General features: G+C 30.2%; 2 protein-coding genes across 23 annotated transcripts in view; one reads left to right on the forward strand and one right to left on the reverse strand.

Annotated features, from left to right (window-relative positions):
• Positions 1-24,113, reverse strand: part of LOC145243881 (kinesin-like protein KIF13A) — a 1,028,209-nt gene that overhangs the window by 497,955 nt on the left and 506,141 nt on the right. The window lies entirely within an intron of this gene.
• On the forward strand, positions 1,666-14,350 carry LOC145243880 (uncharacterized). Its single transcript, XM_080106955.1, has 2 exons — positions 1,666-2,311; positions 12,085-14,350. Exon 2 carries the CDS (start codon positions 12,154-12,156, stop codon positions 14,305-14,307), a length of 2,154 nt encoding a protein of 717 aa, XP_079963081.1. The 5' UTR covers positions 1,666-2,311; positions 12,085-12,153; the 3' UTR covers positions 14,308-14,350.

A 24,113-nucleotide genomic window follows, 5' to 3' on the forward strand; every position in this document is an offset into this window, starting at 1 on the left:
TAGATGTAACAAGATTGCTGGCCCTTGGTATTTAGGGGAAGTGAGTGCCCATGTAAAGCCTAGGAAGACGTCATTAATGATGACCTGAAAGCCTGGAATCTTTACCTTGAATAAACAGTTCGGGTAGATGGCTAGAAAACCAAACGTCCAACATTTGTGACAAGGTGATATAACATGAGACAATGTCGATAATGTTCCGAGAGAGAGAGAGGGATTGAAATTGTAGAAGAGCGAGGAGAAACTATAGTGTCACATAAAAGACAACAGGAAATACAAATGGACAAAAGGAAATGACCAAATTTAAATTGGGCAGGCAATCACAGAGTTGATGGTTTGCACTTCTTCACAGGTATTTAATTTTTTTTTTTTTTGACGTGAATGGTAACAAAAAGCCGTAAAGACGAGAGAGAGAGATGTGAAAGAGAAGCATGACAGGTAGAATAAAAAGAACTGATAAGAAAGGTTAAAAAGGTAAAAGAAAGGTTAGACAATTAACAATTAAGAAAAGTAATTGGAACTTTACTTAAGAGAAAATTTACTTTGTTTCCACAGACATATGAGAGAGAGAGAGAGAGAGAGAGAGAGAGAGAGAGAGAGAGAGAGAGAGAGAGAGAGAGAGAGAGAGAGAGAGAACATTATCCTCAATTTCAGCAGATCTAATGATATTTGGGGAAATGTTTTTCTTTTCTGTAAAACTGTTATTTGCATTTTTCATGTTATTCTGAAATATTAGCCAGTTCTTCTTTTCCGCTCTCCAATGTGATCGATATAATCTAGATGATCAGAATGGCGGTGACAGTTACAAAATTATCCTTTTCCCTCTTTTAGTATTTTACTTCATCTTCAAGAAAGATTTGATAAATTCTTTGAGAAAAATGAGAAAACAAAATATATCTCACAATTTTTGTTTAGACTAAAATGATAATTAAAAAGAAAAAAAATTATTTTCAAAAAAAAAGAAAAAAGAAAAAAGATAGAATCAGAAAGTTAAATCAATTTTCTTTATTTTTTTAAATTTTTTATCAATCATCAGATATGTTAGAGGGCAGCCAATCATTAACAATTATGGAAAAATGAATTTGTTGAAAAAAAAAAAAAAAAAAAAAGACGATTAACTATCAAAAATATTATCTATTACACCTCAAATTCTAAACAGGAAGAAAAAAAAATCACACAGAAAATGCAAATCAAAAAATCACACAGGTGAAAATAGTAAATTTCACCTGTGTGATTTTTTTCATTAGACTCGTTGAAAAATTCTTCATTGAAACTCGTGTGAGTACATATACGTGCTTCCACCTGAAAAGGTAGGATGATATGATATACGTATGAAAAAGGTGTGCGTATGTACAATATAGTATACAATAGGTAGACACTGCTGCATGGGTGGGTGTTTCACCTCTGTAGATTTTTAACTAAGAAAATGGATTGAAATGTGTGAACATTGCATGAGTTTTAGGAGTTTTCATTTTGTAGTTTTGTTTTTACTTGTTTTATTCGTTCTTTTTCTTTTACCTCCCTTTTCTGACCAAAGTGTCAATAATTTGTGAGCACTTCAACTTTATTGAAATTGTGCTTAACTATTTGAGATAGGATATTATTATTTGTGAAGTGCGTGAGTGGTGGGAGTGAGGGAGAGGAGTTATCATCAAATCGGCAGCAGCAGTCAGTTGCTGCTGTTGCTGCTACATAGTCACCCATGACTGCTGCTAATGTTTAACTAGAGAGACAGAGAGGGAGAATGTGATGGGGCAGAAATGAGGGAGGGAGGGGGAAGGATGAAAAACACTGATGAAAAGTGGTGTACCTCACCCACTGAGTGGTTTCCTTAAGAGGGGAGAGGGCAAGTCAAGTATGGTACTTGGTAGAACGGTCGTCAGTGTTGTTGTTACTCGCCAGGTTTCATTCATTAGTGCTAACAAGTAAACGAAAGCATAAGGAATACAGTTGTACCTGCTGATGACAGAATCTGTGAATAATCGACCAGAGCAAACGAAGAACCAATACTCTGTGACACACACACATATATATGTATGGATACACCACAAACATTAAAAAAAAAAGTCAAAAACAGAGAGACATGAAGTTTTGTGGATTATCGTTACCATTATTATTTGTTATTGTCTCGTGTGATTCTTCAACAGACTCGAGAGTTCTTTTAAAAGTGTGCAATTAAGTAGAAAGGAAAGTTATGAAAGAAATAAATACAATGGATTCTTTTACTACTAACATTATTTGGAGAGAAGTCACTGAAGAATTGTTTGGTATTGACAATGTAAATTAAACATCAAAAGCTGGATGATACAAAAATGTAAGTAATATACACACGCACACACATTATATATCTTCAACAACTTGCTGAAAATATATAAGAAATATTAAAAGTGCTCAATACAGTTTCTCAATGATCCATATTTTGTGACACCCTGGCAGTATATATAACAGTTTATAGATATTATTAAAAAGATAAATACAGTATTTAAGTATGTTTTAACTCATTTACATATTTTATTCACATCGCACTGTGCTCTGAAGAAGTCTCACTGGCCGAAACAATCACCGGCTAGATAAGCAAATAAGATTTGAAAATTTTTATTTTATTTATAGAAATATTTATTGAGGCAGCATCTCCTCATCCAAACAAGTTTGATTAAATACATATGACAAATTATGCCGGCTGATATTTTTTTTGTTATTCTTCTGAAGATGTCTATAACACCAGGTTTACAATCAAATAAAAAAACAAAATTATATTAAAAGAAAAATTTTAAAGTTAAATAAAATTATCATTAGACAAAAACTGAAGTTGTTTAATTTGTTCAGTAAAACCTGTATTGATTGCCATATATATATATATATATATATATATATATATATATATGGCAAAAGTCAATATTTCAATTTTTAAGATGTTGACCATCTTACTGTTTATTTTTTTAAGTACGTTGACATGATCAATTAATTCATTATAAAGAAATAAACGGTAAGATGGTCAAGATTTTGAAATTTGGAATGTAAACATTTTGTCAATTTGTATATGCTCTGTAGTTACACCGAGCTTCATAAATTAAAGGATTGGTATAAAAGTATGAATAAGAGGTAAAATATAATTGAATAAACATATTTCCCCATATATATATATATATATATATATATATATATATATACACATATATTTTAAAAACTATATATGCCACTCCCCATTTGGGGATACCAAATTAGTCAAAGGGAAAATTATTCCCAACTCGCATTTAGGTAAAAATGCACTTTCATATAAATAATTGAATTCATTCAAAACGTATCGCAAAAACAAAAACAAATAAAATTAACATATATATATATATATACATATATAAACAAACACACACAGATTAACTATTTTGGAGCATGTATTTTGTGAGTGAATCATAGAATTCATTGGACAACAGTTTTGCACCACTTTTATAACCCTTTACCAAAACTAAAAGATATGATAATAAACCTTATGCCTAACATCCTTATTCCAATTTTGATTAAAATGCATAAAATGATTTGGATTCTAGAAAAAAAAATGTCTAAAGTTTTCGGTTTAAGGGGTTCTTAAGAATTTTAAATTCAGGAGTTCTTGCTTAAGTCGCATCTAATAAATATTGATCAAATTTCACACAAATTGGAAATATTCGGACTTTTGTAAATTAAATATGGTGTCCATATTATACAACCTTTTAAAATACTGCAGCACAACATAAATTTGGAAAATATTAATGTCCAATACATATGGTTAAAATTATCAAAATCAGAAGTATTTGATAAATGAAAGGCTTCTAATCTTCTTAAGTATAAAACTAAATATAGCTCACATTACCCACTCTCATGTCTAGTAGTACTGTTCCAAAATTCATAATGATCAGTTAATAAGTTAATAATGAGTTTACTTCAAACAGCTATACATATATACACACACTTGCTTAACTTGTGTATATATATATATATATATATATATATATATATATATATGTTGTAAATTATTTCAATGTTTAGTACACTTCTTCATGCAGATGAAAATTTAAATTTTGTTAAGTTTTTTCTACCTGAAGAAATGTATTAACATGACAACATTGTAACGAATCTATTTTGAATAAACATAAAAGTCCTGTTTTCATTAAATGTAAGATTTTTTTTTTTTTAGTTTTTATTTTTCCAATATTCTAAGCCAACTTACATGCGCTATGCAGCAAATGCCTATATTATTACTATACATGCAATTCATCAGTCAACACGACATGAGTAGGTCGGTAATATAGACAAGAAACCCACCTGGACAGGTGTGGAAATCAATAAACGACGAGTTAGGAACTGAAGAAAAAGTATACGTTAGTAAGAAGGAGAGAAAAGAAAGCGGCATGAAGTCTTGAAAAAAGTTATTTAATCGGATGAAATTTTGAAAATAATCCAATTTTTGTGTCTTGCCCCTCCACCTATTCTTCTAATTGAATTCGGAACAAAAATGACATTGATTTTTTTTTCTTCAAATCTTCCCCCCCCCCCCGTACAATATGGAAATAATTTTTTTTTGAAGGGAGTGTTAACGAGAATATGAGATTTGTCAGGAGTCAAATTATTAAATTGACTTGTATCTCCAATTCCTTCCTCTACCCACCCCTTGGCATTACTTCCTATCAATTAATGTTACCCTTCTTCAATTTTGGCAGCGTTAAGGATCTTAATTAAAAAACAAAATAAATAAAATAAAAAAAAAATAAGAACCAATTAGAGAAATGTAATAAAAAAGACGTTATTTAATGAACAGTAAAATGAAGTTGAAATAATTTAAACATTTCAGACATGCCTTGTTATAAAACCGACAAAGAGTTCTCCAGTTTTAGTCTAATGGGCCCCACTTTGTCAACTGAGCTCCAATCCCTGCTCCATTGCCGCAATGCATGCTTCTCTGTGCCTGTTTATGTGCTCTGATGAACTCACTCCTTTGACGTATATATTCTGCTTAGCAGCAAAATCACACCACTTCACTGTTGAGGTTCCTAAATGCTAATAGTTTCTTCTCTCGAACAGCTAGACTTTGGAATTCCTTTACTGATACCTGCTTCCCAGACTGTACATATACAGAAGTTTAAATGTAATGTAAACCAACATCTTGTTAATATTTCCTAGACATGATCCCAAATAATAGCCCCTTACATCCAAGTGGCGATGTGCCTTGGAGGTGAATGTAAAAAAAAAAAAAAAAAAAAAGAAAAAAAAAGGTATCGGGCCTCTAACAAAACATGTCTAAATGAAGTTTTGTTGCCTAAATATATTTTGATAAAAATTCATTAATTCTTGGAGTGGTGTTATACAAATGGGAGACAATATTACCTTTATAATAAAAATTTTATTCAGCCAATGAAATAAAGTAAAATCATAAGACAGGTTTCGGTTTATTATCAACCCGCAAAGAACTCTTAACTTGTTGGTCTTACAATGGAACATGTCTAAAGGAATGTTTGCCGCCTACACTTTGATAAAATTGTATATTGACTTTAATAATATTGTGTGGCGGCAGTATGACAAAAAATTAATGGACCTTCCCATTTGAATAAAATAAAATTAAAAAAAAAAAAATGAAGTTTAGAAGATGCGCAAGTTGTACACTTTTAGACACTGGCTGTTGTATAAGAACTTCTTCAATTGCTGGGTCTTATATAGTGAAACATGGTTTCCAAAAATTGTACAAAAAATGATTAATGGACTCTTCCACTAGAAGCCGGCAAAATCAAAGAGTGAAAAACAATTCAGAAAAGGGAGGGGGTGAGTGGGTTGTGGTTGACGTTTTTAAGTAGGGAGCACAAAACCAGGTGTCAATATCACATCAAATGATTATACACACTTTTTGTTCCCCTCACCCTCGCACAGTTCCTCATAAAAGGTAGCTGTTACCAAATGTGGGCTATGACTAAAATATCCTAGTTCAATAAAAAGAAATCTCATCACAGGTAAGATGACTGCCAAGATACAGGTTAGCCAATTGCTGCAGAGATCAATTCAAATATGATAGAAACATTACTTCCCAATCAAACATTAAAAGTTCACCTAAAGCTTTTTAACAACAATAACACACACACACATATATATATATATATATATATATATATATATATATATATTAATCTGTACACCCAGCATATACAATATTTGATTACTTTAATCACTTATTTAGTTTATAAATGTATATATTTTCTATACATATACAAGAACGATTTTGTTTGGTCGGTTGTTACAGTAATTAGTATGTTATCAATAAAAGTTCAATTTTTCAAGTAATTTCATGGCATAGTTCAAATTTTCTTCAAATTCAATCTGTACTTATTACAGCTTAATTACCAATTCTAATTATGGTTTACCTATAGATACAACTATAATCAAAGACCTACACAAAGATCAAACATTTTGTTTTCAAGTTAAATTTTAAAAGGAATCCAATGGTGATATTCATATTGTGTTAGGGCATTTTTTTGTGTGTGTGCGTGAGTGTGCGCGCGCAATAAGGATGACATCTTATTTTTTTAATTTCTAAAAGATAAAATTAATAATGGGGGGTTAAAGAGCTGAAAGCATGAGTTTTTTTTTTTTTTTTTTTCATTAATTTCCAAGAAACATCGATTGACCCTGTTTGTGTGTGTTTAGTTAGCATCTTCTCATTCAAATATTTTTTTATTGAACAAAATAAACTTTTGCCCCTATTTACTTAAAACCTCTGATGGCAAAATTCAACACAAAGTTGGTTTTTGATGAGAAAATCCAGCTCATCAGAAACTGGGTATTCTGGATTTCGTGAGTCAAAAATAAAAATCGCCTCAGTCAAAGGTTTATCCTTCATTGATTGAGAGTAAAAAAGATCAAAGTAGAATAGAACAAATACTACACTTCGATCTTTGTCAATTTATTTTCATTCAGTTTTCTAGGTTTTTGATGTTTTGCAAAATTGAAAAATTCAAAGGATCAATAGGCAAAGTTTTCTTTAATCATATATATATATATATAGTAATTTATAAAATATATATGGCGATTAAGCTATACTGAATATTCAGTGTTTCATCGCCGAATATTCAGTGTAGCTTAATCGCCATATATATTTTATAAATTACTAACTAGCTCTACCTACGTATTGAGCACTTTTGAAGTAAATACTTAAAGTTTACGCATAAATCTATACTTTCGTATATTAATTTTATGTGAGTAAATGAAGTAGTTTATATATATATATATATATATATATTAGTGCATAGCTACTTGAAAAAGATTGAGTACTACCAGGCATCTTATAATGAATATAAAAGCATTAAGATTTTCCTTATTTCGAAACTTCTGCAGAGAGAGTGAGAGAGAAAGAGAAGTCCGACTGTTGGTAAAATGGTCAAGTCCATTTAAAAGATAAAATACATTTTTATTCTGAGAAAAAGGAGCGATGATTAAATTTTCTCAATAGAAAAGGGAAAAAACTTTTTATTCTAAGAAAAATTAGAAGACAAAAACTCCAAAAACATTGAAATGTATTTTCTTTAAGACAAGAAACAAAGCAAAACGTTTTTGCTAAATTGTAATTTAGATTTAGCAAAACAATTAAATTTAAATCTGAAAGTAATTAGATTTAGCAAAATAAACATTTTGCTTAGTTTCTTGCTGTCTTAAAAACACATTTCAATGTTTAACAATAAAAACTTTGCAAAATAAATCTGGCATTTACCAAATTTTTAACCCAACATGTTTACGTGAGACAAATATTTAAATTGCTGTTCAACTTAATTCATTTGATGAAATATTAAAGAGAATTTGATCCATATTTTCTTATATATCTATTTTATCAGATTTTACACAATTACATATACACCTGCATTTTTTCTTTAAAAGTTGAGATGAGATTAATAAAAGATGTCCACAGAACTAAAAATGAAAAAAAAAAAAAATGAATCGAACAAATGACAACAGAATCTCAACACTCTTCTCTCCATACTTCAATCTGAGATAGGATATTTGTCAAGATTTATTAAAATAATTTTTTTTATTTCACATATCAATTATATTCCGTAGAGAAAATCAATAGCTTATTTCCTGAAAATGAATATGCAACACAAGCATGTATAAGTTCAAGAATAAGTGTACATATTTGCTAGCAGACAAGAATAGAAAATAAGGTAACATTACTTTTTTTTTTTAAACAAATAAGATATCATACAGTACAGAGCCATGTTGTTTTGTTGGGTTTTTTTTTAAGAGAAAGGGAATTATGGGTAATAAATAGCAACACGCATTCAATCATTTGTATGCAATATATAACTATTGTATTTGGTGATTAAATAAGCTCAATAGTTGATATTTTTGCAGACTTAACAAATCATGCCTTATTTTTGGGGATATGAATTGTATTTTTTAAACGACTTGCATGAAAAAAGTATGCAGGCAAAGCAAAATAACAACATTGGATAGTATTAAGATGTAGAATAAGAAGAGTCCATTTTCACGTTTACCAATAAAAACGTGTTTCAAACTTAACTGTGACACCTTGATTAACAGACGAAGCCTCATAGATTCAGGGATGCATTTATAGCAAACATTTATATCAAGATATCAGATTATAGATTGTCTCTTCCCTTTTTTTTTAATACAAAATAAATGTACTCTTTCCATATTTAGTGAGTGCAGTGAAAGTGTGACAACATTCAGCAAACGACAACTGCTAAATAGCCAATAGATATATCTATCGATTATTAATACATCTTGAAATGCATAGTCAATTAATCAAATAAATTACATACTTTTAAGTTAGAATTTCATTAATTTGGTGCAAATGTATATGAACAGTTTTACTTTTAAATAATTTACAAAGGCACTGTTTGGGTCTATCTGATAAAACATTTAAGATAATTTGAGATATATGTGTGCAATTACCGTGATGATTCCCCCTCTGTAATGGAGCAAACGTTTCTGTATAGCTTACTTGCCATAAGTATATCTTCATACTACTGCGCGCACACACACACATTTATAGTGCATATCAATTCTTTTCGGATTATTAAAGGCTGAATCCTTTGATAATCATAATTAATTAAAACAAAAGATGTCCACAGAATCATGAATACAGTTTTAATAAATATATAATTTCATAGATTTTTAAAAATAAAACTTTTTAAATTAAATTAGGCTTATCAATACTTTTTGGTAATGTGACGTCAAGCTTAACACCTATTTTGAATGATTCATTTCATAGAATTAAGTGAACAAGTTATTTTACCAATTTTACTAAAACACAAAGTGTGTGTGTGTGTGTGTGTGTGTGTGTGTGTGTGGTTATATATATATATATATATATATATATATATTTAAAGTGATGGTTGTGTAGTTTCAACTCCGAAAAACACATTTCGTATCAGCAGATGTAAAAATAACATTTCAAACTCATTTAAAAAAAACTTTTTTACGAAAATATCTGAAGAGAGCGAAACAAAGCTTGAAACGCATTATAAAAATATTTTTAAATAAAAATATGATAAATGGCTGAAAAACCCACAATTGTTGATGGCTACATTCTGAAATATATATATATATATAATTCTAGGTTAATATTTTCCAGAGATAAAACAACCAATTAAGTTTTAATGAGGTTAATACAAGTGTGCTCAAGGACAAGATATCTTTTTTATTTGTTTTACGTAAGCATTAATATGTCGCCACACATTCATGAGTATGTTTCGGTCAGCTAGTTACTAAAGACATCTCCAGGCCATGTTGCTTATGCAAAATATATATTACGGAGTAAGCTTTGTATAAGTAATGCCGTCTGAAGAGGTCTCTAGTTACTAGTAACTGGCTGATCGAAACATACTCATGAATGTGTAGCAACATATTAATGCTTATGTAAAACAAATAAAAACGACAACCGTTCTGATATATTGCAACTCTTCAGTGTGGTTGAATGCATCAAGTGTTTTATGTTGAAAGTTAAAAACATTTGTGCATTTGGTTTTCTTGCCAGACACTTTTGCTGTTATTACAGGAAATTATATTATGTTTTACATTCGAATTATCAAGTGCCAAAATTTATTATTTGTTTTACAAAGAACTGCGCTTTATTCTAAATAGCAATCATGCATTCCTTTATTAGGCTCCAATTGATGAGTCTGAAATAAACGCATGTAATACTATATGAAACAAATAAGATTGCCTATGTAGTTTTAAAAAAAACTTACTTAAATGGCAAGAGAAATCTGGCCTGAAAGGCATTTTTCATCACTACTTTCAAGACATTTCACACACAAGTAACGAACTCATACAACAGCTTCAATCAAGCCAATTTTATTGATGAAATATAGAATAATAGATATATTGGAATTTCTATATTCAGCTCTATGAAATCAATGATTAAACTTTTTGAAAACACTTTTTCTTCCACATTAAAATCAGCACTTGTGGATGCATATTTTTCAAGAACAGTTGCATCTATATTGCCATAACATGACTCAAATATAAAATGTAATATTGCAAACGTCTATTTTAATCAAATTATAAGACAACTTCCTGTGTGTGAGTGTTTCTCGTATCAATGCAACATCGATCATGGCATAATGAATTATTTTTATTTACTATTAATCGAATTTATTGAAATTAAAAATGTAATAAAATAAAATAAGGAAATATCCTATTTTGATTTTCATTCATATTTAATCAAATACATATTTCATTAAAAAAAAAATCTTAAGACTTTTTTTTAATTAGGTTTTTATATGCTTTTACAAGTACTGAGTTTTTCTTTGAAAATAGAATGAAAGGAAATTTCGAATTGATGTTTCCCTATTTTTCTTTCCAGTTCACCAAGCATTTTCAGATATTTTACTGAAGGAAATATATTTTAATATCATCAATCAAATATAATAATCAATGAAAAATCACTATTCCTCTGAGCTCATGATAAACTAATAAATTAAAAAAAAAATGACTAAAAGTTCGTTGTTGGTTTTATATAACAAAACATGTCTAAGGGTTTGTTGCCAACATGTATATATTAATATTGGAAATTTATTTCCAACATTATGTTATGCATTAATCTGATTTATTTATTTTTTTGTTAATGCTATTGTTTGTGTGGGTAACATCATTAAACAAACGATTTAATCCACGGGACTAGATATAAACAAAGATTACCACAAAGTGACAAATGAGACTTGTTAGTAAAACGCTTTAAAAGATTAAGTGCTCCCTCTTCTGTACAAGTTTTATTTTAACTGTGCTATTGTTTGTGAATATTCGGCCTTATGGACTAATTAAATCGTCGCTTTAATAATGTTAAGCACGCAAATAATAGAATAAATAAAAAAAAAAGATGCAGCTTAATTCATAACACTTTTTAAGCTGCATTCATTCGTTTAAGCATATTCTTTTGAACGAGAGACATTCTGTTGTTTAGGCATTAGAAAGTCAGTGTAAATTTAAAAAAAAAAAAATTCCAAAATTCATTTGAGGCGAATATTTTCACAGATGAATAAACGTTAAACACAAGTTTGGAAAATAATAAAGCCTCATGAATTTTGGAATTTTGTTTTATTTTCCTGACAATTTGACTTGTGAAAATTCGTTAGAAGTTGAGAAGAAAAAAAAAAAAAAAAAAAAAAAAAAAAAAAAACTATCAACAGCTCTAATTGGTACAAACTGTTTATCTTATTCAATGAAATAATCACAAATATACATGCGCACACACATACACAGATTACTCTTAAATTACTGAGACTGATTTATTCTTTGATTTGATTCAAAATCAAATCTGATTTATCTACGAGACATTCTTGTTGCATAAATAAAAAAAAATAAGTTTCTGTAATTCTGTTATCCTTATGTTATTTTGCTATCTACGTGTTTACGGTGTATACAAACACACATGTAAAGTAGACGGTACAGAAAGCAATTAAGAAACAACATTCAATTACAAATTATGACTAATCAAAAGAATCAAAATGAAATTTTCTTTCAAACACAATATTTTAGTATATCTGTATGTTAATAGAAATAATGTATTGAATTATTTTACATGATCCTTTTTTTTTGCTAACATTTCAGAAATCATGGATGAAGATTCCTTGAAAATAAAAAAGTCAAATTGAATTTTTAAAATTCATAAACTTCATAATGGAAACAATATCCAGACTCAGACAGAAAATGGATGGCTTTCTTCTGCTGTTCCCACAACTTACATGTTGCATTATGTTGTTGCTAATCAAATTTGTTCCCGTCACTCACGCTTCACCATCCCTATCAACTGACGGCACCCACTTTGGAAATGCACGCACAACTGGCAACGAGCAATCAAGACTCCACCAAACAAACAGGCACATATCGGAGACTGCTAATTTCCATATTCAGCCTACTAGTGTAAAGCAAATTACTGCGACTCAAGTAACAAACTTGATCGCCACAAGTACAGAGTCTACAATAATTTCCAAGTCGGAAGAAAACAATCAACATCGACACACTATACACAGCCTAATGGGAAGTGAAGAATATCAGTTGCACCAAAGCAGTACCGCATTTATAATTCAGCCAACCTCAACACAAGTTCAACCGACACAAACAAAACCGACATACTTTAGTGACACTAACTCCATAATTACATCCATCCCAACATTTACTAAAGTGAGCTCTGTGTTTTCCTCAGATCAAACTTCTAGCGATACAATACAGAGAGAAATGACTTCAGCATTTCCGAAGGATTTTAAAACGATCACAACAGCAACAAATATTGAAAGAACATCAATCTTTCAAGGCGTCCTGCCAAAAACTGACCCACCAAAAAGCAGTACCCAACAGCCAACCCCTAATAATGCAACATTTTCAATGGCTACAACTTTAAACAATTTAACTCATCAAACAACACAAAGGAGAACAATATTAAGAAATGTAAATTCTACATTACAAACCACCAGTTCAACAACGAAACGTATAAATTTAGAAACGACTTCAAAAAAAATGCTAAACCAGTTTGGAAATACAACCAAACAATCAATTGAAGTACTTACTCAAACTGTACTCAACAAGTCTTCCCATAATCAAGTTACGAAGACATTACCGACTGAAGCAATGATGGTCAACAGGACCACATCACAATTTTCTATACGACCCACTCCAAGTACCACCAATCAGGTAACGCGACCAGCAAAGACAAAATTCAAACCAAGTCATTTAAGTAGCTCTTCAAAAGAAAGCACACAGCGACCAACGAGAAATATTATCTCATTAGATGAGCGAATTCAAAGTCGATTGAGAAGCAGTAAATCCTCCACATCTCTTCGAAGTGGTCTTCTCCATTTAACTGAAGACGACCCACCACCTTCTTATGCATACAAACCGGTGATGACCAATAAAAAAAGTCCGATGACTTTCTCACGTAATTCCAATGGAAGATTCTTGGCAGCAGTGACAACAGAATTCATGAAATCTTCAGAAATGATCCCAGATTTGTTTGTAGCACCAACAAAAACGCAGAAAAATCATCCAACACGAAGTTCTTATGAAGGTCAAGGGGGAGGAGGAGCACTTACAGCTATCACTTCTGTCACAGCGGCCCTGTCATTCAGATCTAAAGATGAACCCATGATCCTCAGTGCCACTGCCACATTAAACCCATCTCGCATGACATATACATGTACCATCCCCTGCTCACAACCAGATTGCACATGTTGCCAGGACAAACAGCTTGCCCCAGCAACAGCTACAAAAGCAGTCACGGGGCAACCCCCAAGTAATGCCACACCTAACATTGAAGTATCAACCAATAAAAGTCTGTCTGAGCAGATTTCTCTTAGTGCTAAGTTTGGCATCGGTATGGGGTGCCTCATTGCTATTTGGCTTGTCGTAGGCCCAGTTATCTGCTTGATCTGTCGTATCCGAGACAAAGTGAAAGAAAGTGAAGAAAATGTTGACGAACTAGGAGAGAGAAAGAAGAAAAAGAAACCGCAGCCAAAAGAGAACTCAACAAGTCTATTAAAGGAACATCCGCTTACAGAAGCAATCGTCATGGACGAACTGAACAAACAATTTTCTAAAAAGAAAAATACACGAGAAAATGAATATTTGCTACTGGCAAAAGACAAGGCGGAACTGGAATGCCTATCGAGATCAGATATATCAAAAGCGATTAACAACAAACCAATGAGTACGTTCGATCGGACACGAAGCCCTCACTGTCTCAATAGATGGGATGAGTCAGATATTGAGGATGACAGTGAGGACGATGAGAAAAACAGACTATCTCCCTTATCAAACACCCCAACAGTTAGTGTTTAACATATGGAGGGTCTAACATTGGTCATGATTATTTAAAATAAAATGACTCCAAAGTAATCCATTACAATTATTAATTGCAATTTGGAGTAATAAATAAAATAAAAAGTACAGATACTCTGGATGATAAACGCGAGTAAACAGGAAAGTTTGTAATTTGTCTGTAGTCGATTGTGACAAGAAATGAAATTGAACCAGGTGAAGCAGATAAGTAGTGCCAAATTATATTTAAAAAAAAAAAAAAAATGAGGGATGGGGGGGGGGGTAAAATTTTAAAAAAAAATACATAGGGGAGACCAATTTTCCGGAATTATACAAAATTTGTTTTTCTTTTCTGTCTTTTGTAAACATAATTTTCAATAAGTAACAAAATATTTAAAATTTCAGAAAACTTCGATATTTCCAATGTTAAAACAATTGAAAAAAACAAAAAAAAAAAAAACATACAAATATAATTTACTTCAAATTTTTCACATATTTGCTTTTATTTTTCATTGTATGGCGCAAAAAATAATTCACAAAAACTTTTCCAATTTTTTAAAAATAAATAACAGTGACCAATTTTTAAGACAAAATTTAACACCATGGAAACCAGAAGGAGTTGGGCTTCTGTGAGCCATTGCTACAGTTGATATGGTAGGATCAGCAAATGGTATTAATGTAGAAATTGTAGGTGGACAGAAACAAAGATGAAATCAATATTTAACACATAGTAAAATAAAGTTTTGTAAATTATGTAAAAGTAGAGAAAAATGAAAATGGAAATAGAATTAATATTTAATAATAGAAAATTGGTCTCCCCTGATTCCATTGAAAAAAAAAATCTACTTATGCGAGTGAGAAATCACTAAAATACTGATGTCCAATGATAATTAAAAAAAAGAGAAATCAATTTTATCCACCAAATTAAAAAAAATATTTCAAAAGAATTTTCCCAAGAAATTCTATGAAAGTATGATCATTCTATTACAGTTTTAAAAATGGCTTGTAATTCTACAAGCCGATTGTTTATTCAAAGACTATGAAATGATTGATAAATCACCAACAACTGGATTACTATTTAAAACGATACCCCTACCTTAAAAAAAAAAACAAAAAAAAAAACGAGATTTTAAAAAAAAATTTATCCATATGTATGTTTAACTATGAAAATGGTATTTCACACTGAAGCACAACGGATGAATTGCGCAAACTTCATGTAAAGATGCTACATTTCAAAAGGCAACAGCAATTTTCACAAATTTATATTACCAAAGAACTGTGATGAAAAACAATATTAACATTACTACAAGTCATAAATATTTATTTAAAAACATTTTTTCTGAAAAATATGTGTATGTAAAATGATAACATGAATCATTATTGCTAGAATAAAAAAACAAAAAAAACTGAAAAAAAAAAAAATGCCAATTTTTTGATAGCCTCTTCAACTTTATTGTACATGTTTTAGGTTCTTTGTTTTTTTTTGTTTTTGTCATTTTTTTTAAATAGTGAAGCTTCTGAACATTTGACATTGTTTTTGCAATTGGGAATTGACAAGATAGATTATTAATGCATTAATGTAGACAAAGATGCAGAAAATAAATTAATGAAAGATGTTGAGAGGCGTTTGTTTCTTGAAACATAAAAAAGGATTCCTATCCGCTGATTCGCTGATTTCTAAGATATATATATCAATGCATTCTTGTGGTTAATCACTGTTTTGTGTTATTTAATGCTAGAAACATTTCTTATAGGAAAACATCCTTTAAAGAGTTGGGTTTGTGCGTTTTATAGTATATCACACATTTTGGAGGTTATTTCATACCAAAGCACAATACATATTTTTATTGATCAATTGAATGTGATGCAGTGAACAAGTTGCTATTTTACCCAAATGTGGCTGAGAGAGGAAATTGTGGGTTCATACCTTTCCCTAATAGCATAAGTGCGGAGATGATAAATAATAGGTACAAGAGAATTCGAACCCGCCATATGCTGCAACTGTATCCATTTATGCCTATCCCGCTCCTTCCGATTAATAAATGTAGATAAAGAGACAAATACAATTTGTATTATTTAAAACCCCATCTCGTCATAACATGTGTATTGTTACATGCAAGCATCATTGAATGAAAGTGTCACATTGAAAAAAAAAAAAAAAAAAAAAAAAAAAATGAAAATTTGAACATTAAAGAAAATATTTCAAAGTTAACAAAATATCCAAATGTTAGCGAAAGACACACAAATTCCAAAATCACTAAACTTTGCAATAATTTTTGCCTTTTTTTTTCTTCTTTTCTATAAAAAGTTACAATCTGGAAAATTGAATACAAGTTTGAAGAAAAATTGCATGTCTATACCAACCCCCGCCCCTTTTCTCAATGTTAGTGCGCGAGTCAGGATAGAATTTTGAGAATTTGAGATGATCTCACAGTCAGTGATTGTATACAGAAGACCAATCATACACACACTACTAAGATAGAAGAGAAGAGTTTTTTTTCTCCATTTCCAAACATTAGTAAAAAAAAACATTAAATGATCTTTAATAACATGTATAGATGTACAGTTTTTCTTTCTGGGAGAGGGAGGGCACTTACAATTGATTTTAGTCCCAAAAGTTTTGTTTTCTCTTGAAGTGACCCAGACTAAGAGGAAACAGAATCGATCTTCTAATTAAAATCCTACGTTCAAAGACATTACCATCTTTTTTTTTTTTTTTTTTGCAAAGATTATATTTTCTAGCTTTGAAAATAAACTATTATCTTACATACATCTTAATGTTGCTATGTTACCCCGAGTTGGTAAGAAATTGTGGGTTCATACCTTTTCCTAACATCACAAAAGCTAGACTTACACTTCAGTTTACAATGGACATCATAATTCAGTTTTTGTTTTTTTGGGGTTTTTTTTTTTACAGGAAAAAAAAAATTGTATTTTCAAGGTTATAAAATATTGCAAGTTTACTGCAAGTAAATTATACAAATTAAAATTTGTAAGAAGATTTGAAAAATTGTTGTTTTTTTTGCTACAAAAAAAAAAAAAAAAAGAAAAAACTTAATTTGTTTTATTTTGAATATTAATTGAAATTAATTTCAGAAATGTTTGATAATAAACTTATTGCGATGAAAACGTGAGTTTTGTTGATTTTCTTCCATTTATGTATGGCAGGTGAATTTCATGAAATTCAAATTGATTTTAAAAATCTATGATAAAATATATAAAATCTATAATCATGCTGCATAGATTTTTGTTAGTAGGATTTTTATCACCACAAAGTAATCATTTTAAATCAGAATTACTCTTAATTTGCAGTTGGGATTTGATCAAAGTTGAAGGAAAAATTAAAATTATTAATGAAAAATGTTTCTGCATGTATTTTTTTTATCCCCCAAAATGTTTAAATTAAATAGATTAATATGTTTATGTGCATAATCCAAAGAAAACAGCTGAGTTTTCGGTTTGAAGGCCATTACTTTTATTTTAGGATCCAATAAGCTGAGAATTTAGATTCAAAGAAAAAAATTCTTATTTTGTATAGTTTGATCTACTATTGAATTTGAAAAAGTTATTTTAACTAAATTAATTTCATCTGTTTCTTTGAACTGATAAAAAAAAGCAATCATCATTGATTACTATGATTAATAGTGTTTTTTCAGCAGCATAATTAAACTGAATTTTCTATGAAGCGATTCCAATTATTTTTGTATTCTTCATTAAGCAGCACTTTTCATAGAATATTAGTTGTTTCTAGTAATACATTTTTAATGACATAATTATTTGTGATATTTTAGTTTCCTTTAAATAATTCTCAAGTTTTTTGAAAATTAATCCAAACCCTTGTTTTCTTGGCTATCATGTTGACTTATTCTACTGAAGTTTAATGTTATTGCTGATAATTTAGCGTTGTTATAATTGTTATTGACATTACAATCGTTACAAATATTGTTATTGACATTACAATCGTTACAGATATTATCATTACAGTCATTATATATCAATACGCTCGTCGATTTGTTCATATAGTATGTCTTAGTTAATTTCTATTACAATGTAGCCAACGTTGTTCTGACAGAGAGGATGAGGAGTAGCTTTGAAACAGATGGAGAAAGAATAATTCACAAATGTTTATAGAAAAGAAAGAGCATTAGTTATTAGTTAAGAGAGAGAAGATTCAGATAGGAAAAGCAATGGTGGAAGGGTTGAAGAAAATTTTAGAAAAGGACAAAAGAATAATTTAGACATGTTGATAACTGTACAAAGGATGAGAAAGAGCATTAGGCACCACCACAGCCGTGTGTAAAACGCTGACGTTTTACACAATAACAGTAACGTCATCATTTTGTGTGTTTTCATTGTGTGTGTTTTCTGAGTCAATTTCTATGGATGGGCATTGGCGCTATAAGTGTTAATGGAACTGGACTGCTGGAAAACCGCTTCTGTGGTACCAGTTTTCAAGAGTTCTGGCAAAAGAACTGACGCATTAAATTATTGCCCCATTAACCTCCCGCTTTTCACCAAAATATTTGAGTCCTTAATTAATCAAGCTCTAGTTCATCACCTTACAAATTCTAAACTCCTGACCCACAAACAATATGGATTTAGGCAATCCCATTCCACAGCAGATATCCTAACTAATGTCTGAACGTATATACCGTTCACTAGACAAAACAGGGGAGGGTAGAGAGGTAGCCATCGATACATATAAGGCTTTTGACAGGGTATGGCACCGTGGTCTTCTAAGGAAAATTAGATCATATGGTATCACTGGAAGAACACATAATGTAATTAAATCCTTCTTAAGAGAAAAATCCAGGTTGTCCTCGACGGTCATACAGCTAAACAATATGATATAAATGCGGGAGTACCTCAGGGGTCTATCCTTGGACCTCTATTATTCCTGATATTCATAAATGACCTCCCTGATATTGTTTCGGAGATGGGTATATTTGCTGATGACACCACTCTCTATAACATGCACGAGGGGAAAACAAATGAACACATATCTAAGGAAATGGCAGAAACACTAATGGATGACCTCAAATCTGTAGAGGAATGGTACAAAAATGGATGGTCACATTCAATGCTGCCAAGACTAAGCTTGTTTCCTTCAATAATTACAAGAAACTGTCTCTACCACCAATAGCAATGGCCAAGAACACATTACGCATAAGTATTTCCTTTAAGCTCCTCGACCTAACGTTTACAGGGAACATTAACTGAAATAGATACACTGAGAGCATTGCCAAGGCTGCTGTGAAGAAGGTGGGCTCGCTCTACCGTGCTAGAAAACTACTTACCTGAGAGTATCCTGTACCTCTTTAAGGCCACCATTCGCCCATGTACTGGTGTCACATTTGGGCTGGTGCATCTGCTACTTGTCTCTCACTCCTGGACAGGGTTCAAAAGAGAGCCGTCACCTGATAGGTTCTGAACTGTCATCTAGGCTTCAGCCTCTGTCCCATCAACGAAATGTTGCATCCCTCTGCCTGTTCTACAAGTATTTTAATGGTGAATGCTCTGACGAACTACAAGCACTTGTATTCCCTTGACGTGAATATCCCCGATAAACCCGACAAGCAGCTAAATCCCACCCCTTCATAGTAGAGATCCCTAGGTGTAAGAAGACCTTCTACTCCAATAGTTTCTTCCGTAGAACTGCTAAATTTTTGGTACTCTCTTCTGGGATTCTGCTTTCCCAACTGTACTGACATGCAGAAGTTTAAGTGTAATGTGAACAGACATCTTGCTACTCATCTCCCTTCATAATACTCCTGCAACTTATGTCCCCGATAGTAGTCACCTACTTCAAAGTGGCACTGTGCCTTGTTTGGGGTGAAAATTGAATTTAATAAAAACAAACAAAAAGTAACTTTTTTTTTTTTTTTTTTGCTATGGGATTTTCGTATTTACGTTGTAACAGGTCGATTTTGTATTTGTAATTTTTATCTCAAGAGTCATATATTCTATTATATGAATACATATTTTTATATTGGAAACCGGTTATAACAAAAAATCTTTGTTTAAACTTCATATTGCAGAATATATGGATTTAATATCATTTTTTTTTTATATAAACAATTATTTTTTAGAATTATGTTTTTTTTTTTGTTGTAATTCAAATAATTATATTACTGAGAAAAAAATTATCAAGAAAAAGTGTTTATTTTATTTTTAACATAATACTGATTTTATGTCTAATTTTATGTACAACTTTAAGTGAAATAAATAACGGGATATGTATATAAAAATAACTATTTTTTAAGTATTTGATCAACATTTTTTTTTAAAGCTAAAAGCTTTAAAAAATGTTTGAAATTTTTATCAACCTACATTTTTGTTTAGTTTTTGTAACATGAAATATGGGGTAGGTGGGTAGAACGCCTACAATAAAAACATTCCCTCTAATATATTTAACAAAACCTACTTTTATCATGTAAGTTTATTTAATAATGAATAAATATCGAAAACTTCATGAAAATGTGACGATTATTTGATTTTTGCTAGATTTTTAAAACATGGGTATGTCTACAGCTTCAAAAACGTCACTACGTTGTTTTAAAGCGTCGATAATGTAAACATGATTTTTGCCTCACATTTTCATTATTTTTGTATGCTGTAAAAAAAAAATTTTTTTTTTTTTTTTTTTTTTTTTTTTTAAATATTAGCAGTTTATTTGGAGTTTTTTTTTTTTTTTTTTTTAAATGTTAGGATGTTATTATTAAATTACAGTTACTGTGGTGCACGTTAGAGATACCTAAAGAGCATGTTACATCAGTTATCAGAAAGAGAGAGAGAAAAGGAGATGCACGTAAATGGAAGAGTGGTAACAAGGAAGACAGCAAACGTGTTTGGAAAGTAATATGTAAAATGTAGATAAAACTCACACTTATTTTCTATAATTGTAAATTTAATTATTGTAATGTGTTGGTCCTCATGAAAATTCCATGCTTGCTTACTTTTTTTTTTGTATAATTTATTGTTGATAATATTTGTATTGAAATAATAAACGTCTCTTGGGGTTTATAACATTAAAAAAATTCTTCTTTAAAAATAATTGTCATTGTCAGACAAATGTTCCTTAAACGAATAAAACAATTTTACTTTTTGATGGTAATAACGTAAATATTAAAAAAAAAAAAATGTATCAGTTAAATATTTTTTAAATAAAACGAATGTCACTTTAAAAAATATTTCAATAATTGGATGAATTACATTAAAAAAGGGATTTTATTTAAGATTGCTTATCTGATTTAAAAAAAAAATTATGCAAAATGAATAAAAACTTATTTTTTGTGACATTGGCATCAGACATTTTTCAATTAATTTCCATTTTTGTTGATATAGAACTGTTTGTTTTTATTAAATTAGTGGCTGCAAGGTGATAATATACATCCGAAGGTACATTCAGATCATTATTATTTTTGTTGTTAAAAGGAAAAGATTGTTATTATCATCATCATGAGTATGATTGATAAATACATTTAAGTTCAAAAGACTGCTGTCTGCAGTAAAGAAAGGAGATTACTTAGAGGCTTGCTTTCATCTACTCGGTATTACATTAAGAAGAGATATTCTCAGACTTAGACGAACAGTTCTTAAGTAAAGCTCAATATTTATATACACTGTTCTTATATTTATTATATACACTACTTTTATATTTATATACCTATATGTATCCATTTCAGAACTAGGTAAGTCTTCTTTTTTTTTTTTTTTTTTTTTTACTTGCAACAAAGTAAAACAAAAACACAAACAAAAACAAAGAAAACGAATACCTTTAAATAAAGGGGAGGGGGTAAGTAAGCAAGCAAAACAGAAATTTCGTAAAGCAAAACAAAAAATTAGCCACCTTAAAATATGATAAGCCAAATCAGAGAAATCAAACTTTCTAAATCTAAACACCAAGGGAATTTCCTAGATTTCACGATTACAATCAGCACACCAGTTATTTTTTTATTTTTTTTTTTTTTTGCGCATGATGTGGAAGTGTGTAACGGGGGGGGGGGGTAACTATGAGCAATTTATTCTTTTAAGGAACCAGTTCTCTAATACTCACGTCTCTAAATTTGCTATCTATCAATATGCACGTCCATTTATGAACTTGGTTCCCCCACTCCGTTTTTTCCCCTCTAAAACAAATTCATTTTTGGCTAAAGCTGATATTTCTTATATATATATATATATATAACTCTTACTTTCATTTGACAACTTTTGCAGCCATCTGTTGTTCCTTCATTCTTCAGATCAGGAAATAAAAAAAGAAAAAAGTTTACCTCTCACCATCCAACCCACATTCTGTACATATATTTTCCCTCTTTTATTTGCAAATATTCCATTTTTGGCTGTGTTCACTAATTTTAACTGATAATGTCTTGAAATAAAGAAATTAACAGCTTTTTTTTTCTCTTGAAAATCTGAAAAAGTTATAAAATTCTACCAAAAAAACATCAGGAAGTTTATTTTGTCAGGTGCAGATTTTTTCATCATTTATAAATAATACTAGCTATATCTATCTGGTGTTGCTCAGGAATCCTTTCTACTTTCATTTTTCACTCCTAGATAGAAAATATTTACACTTTTTTTTTGGGGGGGGGGGCGCTGCCCTAATCCCTACATAGTACCCCAGTAGATGTTTCCCCTGATAGTAGCCCCCTACACCAAAGTGGCAATGTGCCTTGTTTGGGGTAAAAAAAAAAAAAAAAAAATGAAACTAGCAGGACCCGTTTCTTGCGTTACTCGAGGAGATATAAAAATGTTAAGAAAAAAAAACCCATTAAATATTCTTTTTGTATTACTAAGTACCTGTGGTTTCTTAGGTATTTATTAATCAGAGCATGTAATTTTCAAAAAAATAAATGACCGTTATCAACGAAATTGTTTTGCCAAAACAAATGAAAATGATTATATGGCACAAACAACAATATATATTTCTAAAAGAAAGCTATTCTTACCACTAAAAATTGTTTTTTTTTATGTAAGTGATCTAAATAGAATTAAATTTTAAACTATTTAATTATCAATAATGAATATTAATTATTGTATGCCATAAAATGTTCAAATCTAAATACTTTATTAAATGTTTGCATTGTTTAGTTTGACTTTAAAATTTATAAATTCTTTTAAAACACAGTCTTAAAATTTTAATACTCTATACTATTTCATTTTTTAATTCAAGCCATTCAGAGGTAAGAAACACACATAGCCAGAGACAAGAAGTAGTCACACAATTTTAATAATAGATCTTTTTGTACATGGAATTGCTCCATGAAATTATACAGCTAATAATTTGTACATGGAATTGCTCCATGAAATTATACAGCTAATAATTTGTACATGGAATTGCTCCATGAAATTATACAGCTAATAATTTGTACATGGAATTGCTCCATGAAATTATACAGCTAATAATTTGTACATGGAATTGCTCCATAAAATTATACAGCTAATAATTTGTACAAGTGACAAAAACAAAATGGTTTGGTCGTTTTTTGTTTTAAAAAAATTTTTTTTTTATGGCATATCAAGCCTTTTCAAGTTATTTAATGTTGAATTCAGTAATTTTGGGAAAAGCTTTTATGCTTCAGATCCTTTATCTTTGAATATTCATCGATAGATTTGGTTGTTTTGTAGAGGAAAATTGATGATTTTGTTTTCGACTTTACAGATCATTATTGAGGTTTGCAAACGGAGGGGGAGGCAAAAAAAGTCAATGTTTAGTGCATTTTTAATAAAAAAAAGCCAGTCTCTTCAGACGGCCTGATCTAGTATCATCTGTGACAAAACCAAAATTTAATGTTAATATTTTGCAATACTTTGAAATTTATACT

This window comes from Euprymna scolopes, chromosome 22 (assembly GCF_053919585.1).
Source record: "Euprymna scolopes isolate OS-2025 chromosome 22, ASM5391958v1, whole genome shotgun sequence".
NCBI lineage: Eukaryota > Metazoa > Mollusca > Cephalopoda > Sepiida > Sepiolidae > Euprymna > Euprymna scolopes.

Coding starts and splice junctions, on each gene's coding strand:
- LOC145243880 (XM_080106955.1), top strand. CDS start 12,154: ATGGAAACAATATCCAGACTCAGACAGAAAATGGATGGCTTTCTTCTG.